This window comes from Myotis lucifugus, unplaced genomic scaffold, assembly GCF_000147115.1.
Source record: "Myotis lucifugus unplaced genomic scaffold, Myoluc2.0 scaffold_2319, whole genome shotgun sequence".
NCBI lineage: Eukaryota > Metazoa > Chordata > Mammalia > Chiroptera > Vespertilionidae > Myotis > Myotis lucifugus.
In genome coordinates, this window is record NW_005873367.1 from 19,977 (window position 1) to 22,375 (window position 2,399).

Here is a 2,399-nt window from a genome sequence, read left to right on the forward strand (position 1 = left end):
ATGAAGAGACAGCGCCCACAGCTGTGTCTTTCTTTTATAGCAGATGCCACAAGGCAAAGTAGGGGCGTGATCAATTGTTTACAGCATTCTCGTGAGTTTCAACCTCACTTAGCTACATGCACCCGAACTCTATCACAAGGCAGGTCTGGCTACGTGTTCGGGCCATAGGTTCAAGCTCACAACCACAGCCGTTGGCTATGATTGTGCTGGGAGGGCCCTGCCCTCCAGCTGGGACTTGCACGTGGCAATGAGAGGACCCTGTCTTTTCATTAGTCCGAGGCTTGAACCTGGCCAAAACACCGTCACCGCGCCCCACAAGAGAGACCCATCGATTGGTTGTGTCTTGCACCAGCGCCGATCACGACCCTGGCTGGGGAGGAGCCTGAAACCAAGGTATATGCCCTTAACCAGAATCAAACCCAGGACCCTTTGGTCTGCTGGCTCAACCATTATCCACTGAGCGGCTAGGGCTCCTTAAGACTTTTTATAGAGTAAATAAAATGTCCCCTTAGATAATGTTCAGACTTTTTGTTAGAAATTCATACTATGTATAGAAATCAAAGTATAATAAGTGAAAAACAGTACATACTTAGTAGGTGAGTTAGGAAAGCCTTCTATTAGATTCATACCCCAATATCAGGGTTGGGTTCAGGCTCAAAGACAGGACTGGAATTCATCCTGACAAGTTCCCACAAGCTGCTCAGAGTCACGGTATCAGCTCTAGACCACCCCTGAGAGGGGCTGAGGGCAACAAAAGTGGCCACAGTGGAGGACCCAAGGCACAGTCCATCCTTGGCTCCTGCTCCTGCCCCTCAAGGCTAGTTCCTGGTCCCACCCTTCGAAGATGCCACCAGGGAGCTGGGACGTGCTGGAGCCAAGCCCCTGACCTGGCCTCAGGAATGAGGGTGGAGGTAGAGTGCCAGCATTTGGGTTTAGCTGCCTCCGGGGTTCCAGATAAGAGCAAATGCAGGTAAGGTAACCCCAGAGCTGGGGTCACTGAACTCCAGGACCCTGAGAGTTGGAATGAGGCGGGTGTGCTATAAGAGGGCCACTCTGCACAGGGCTGGACACCATTGAATCCCAACCCAGACTGAAGACCAGACCAGACCAGACCAGACCCCCTGCAGGTGAGAGGAAATCCCATGTGGGGAGGGGCAGGTGCATCTGGAGGGACAACTCACTCTTGCTCTTGAGGGCAGAGCAGTAGATGCCCAATATCTGGTTGTGAGAAGGAGGGGCTGGAGGTCTGCAGTTTTGGGTGTTTTACCTGAAAGGAACATGGGACATAGAATTAAAATGGGGAGGGACAGAAAGCCCGATCATTAGGTGCTCTGCATGGAAGGCTGTCCCTGGCTTGGACTTGTGGGTCTAGGGAGCAGGTAGGTGGAGACTGGGGCTCCTGGGCCTGAGGGAGGAGGTGGAGGCTCCTGAGTTTGAGAAGGAACTGGAGACCAGGAGTCCTGGTTCCTGAACTCTCTGTCTTTCCACCCCCAGCACAGGAGGCCCTTCCTCGGTGGCAGCCACAGAGGCTCAGACCGGACTCATGGCAGGTCCCCTAGTCCAGCCCCTGCTGCTCCTACTGCTGTCCTTTGCCCTGGGATCTGCTGGACAAGAAGGTGAGGACCAGCCTGGGAGTCCTGACCTTACCCCTGGGCCTCACAGTCCCCCACCTCCCCTCTCCAGGTCCCCTCTCTCCAAGGAGCCCCTGAGTCAGGACCCTCCCCTGCAGCAGCCTCCTCCCATGGAGACACGGCCCCTGGGCTGTGGCCCCTTTCTTCCTGCTCCCTCCTGACTCCTGGGCTCTGGGTGCCCTCCAGGCTGCTTCCCGCCCTCAGTGTCTCTCCCAACAGAAGCTGGGGCTACCTCCAGACCAGCTGCTGCCCTGAGTTTCTGAGCAGCCTCCCTCCGTCTCTCTCCATCTCCGTCTACAGCTGTCTCTGCCCTGGGCACCGTGTCCGCCTCTGCCCTTCTCCACGCCTCTCTGTCTGTCTCTCTCTCCATCACTGTCTCTGGGAATCCATCTACTGTGGCCTCAGCCTTCCCCTGAGGCCTGCTACCCACACTTTTTCCAGGTCTCCATCCAGCCCAGGATACCGGGGAGAGGATCATTAATGGAATTGTATGTCCTGGAGGCTCCCATCCCTGGCAGGTGGCCCTGTATGACAACAATGAGGTTCATATGTGCAGGCGTGCTGGTCAACCAGCAGTGGGTGCTCACCGTTGCCCACTGCCACCAGAGGTATGGGAAAGGGGAGCCAGCGCCACTCCATGTCCCTCTCTGGGTCCTTCTCTCTCTCTCTCTCTCTCTCTCTCTCTCTCTCTCTCTGTCACACATTCCCGGCTTCTTGTCCTCTTAATCACAGTGTCTCCCTCTGAAACATTAACTCTTTTTTTTTTAA

At 55.4% G+C, this 2,399-nt stretch overlaps 1 protein-coding gene across 1 annotated transcript in view; it reads left to right on the forward strand.

Moving 5' to 3' along the window:
• Positions 1-899: 899 nt before the first annotated feature.
• The window catches only part of LOC102421368 (kallikrein-7-like), a gene marked incomplete at its 3' end in the record, with an annotated part of 2,818 nt that continues 1,318 nt past the window's right edge, over positions 900-2,399 (forward strand). Inside the window, exons 1-2 of the mRNA XM_006108438.1 lie at positions 900-970; positions 1,495-1,616. Of these exons, the coding sequence (XP_006108500.1) occupies positions 900-970; positions 1,495-1,616 (193 nt within the window). The remainder of the gene's footprint in view (positions 971-1,494; positions 1,617-2,399) is intronic.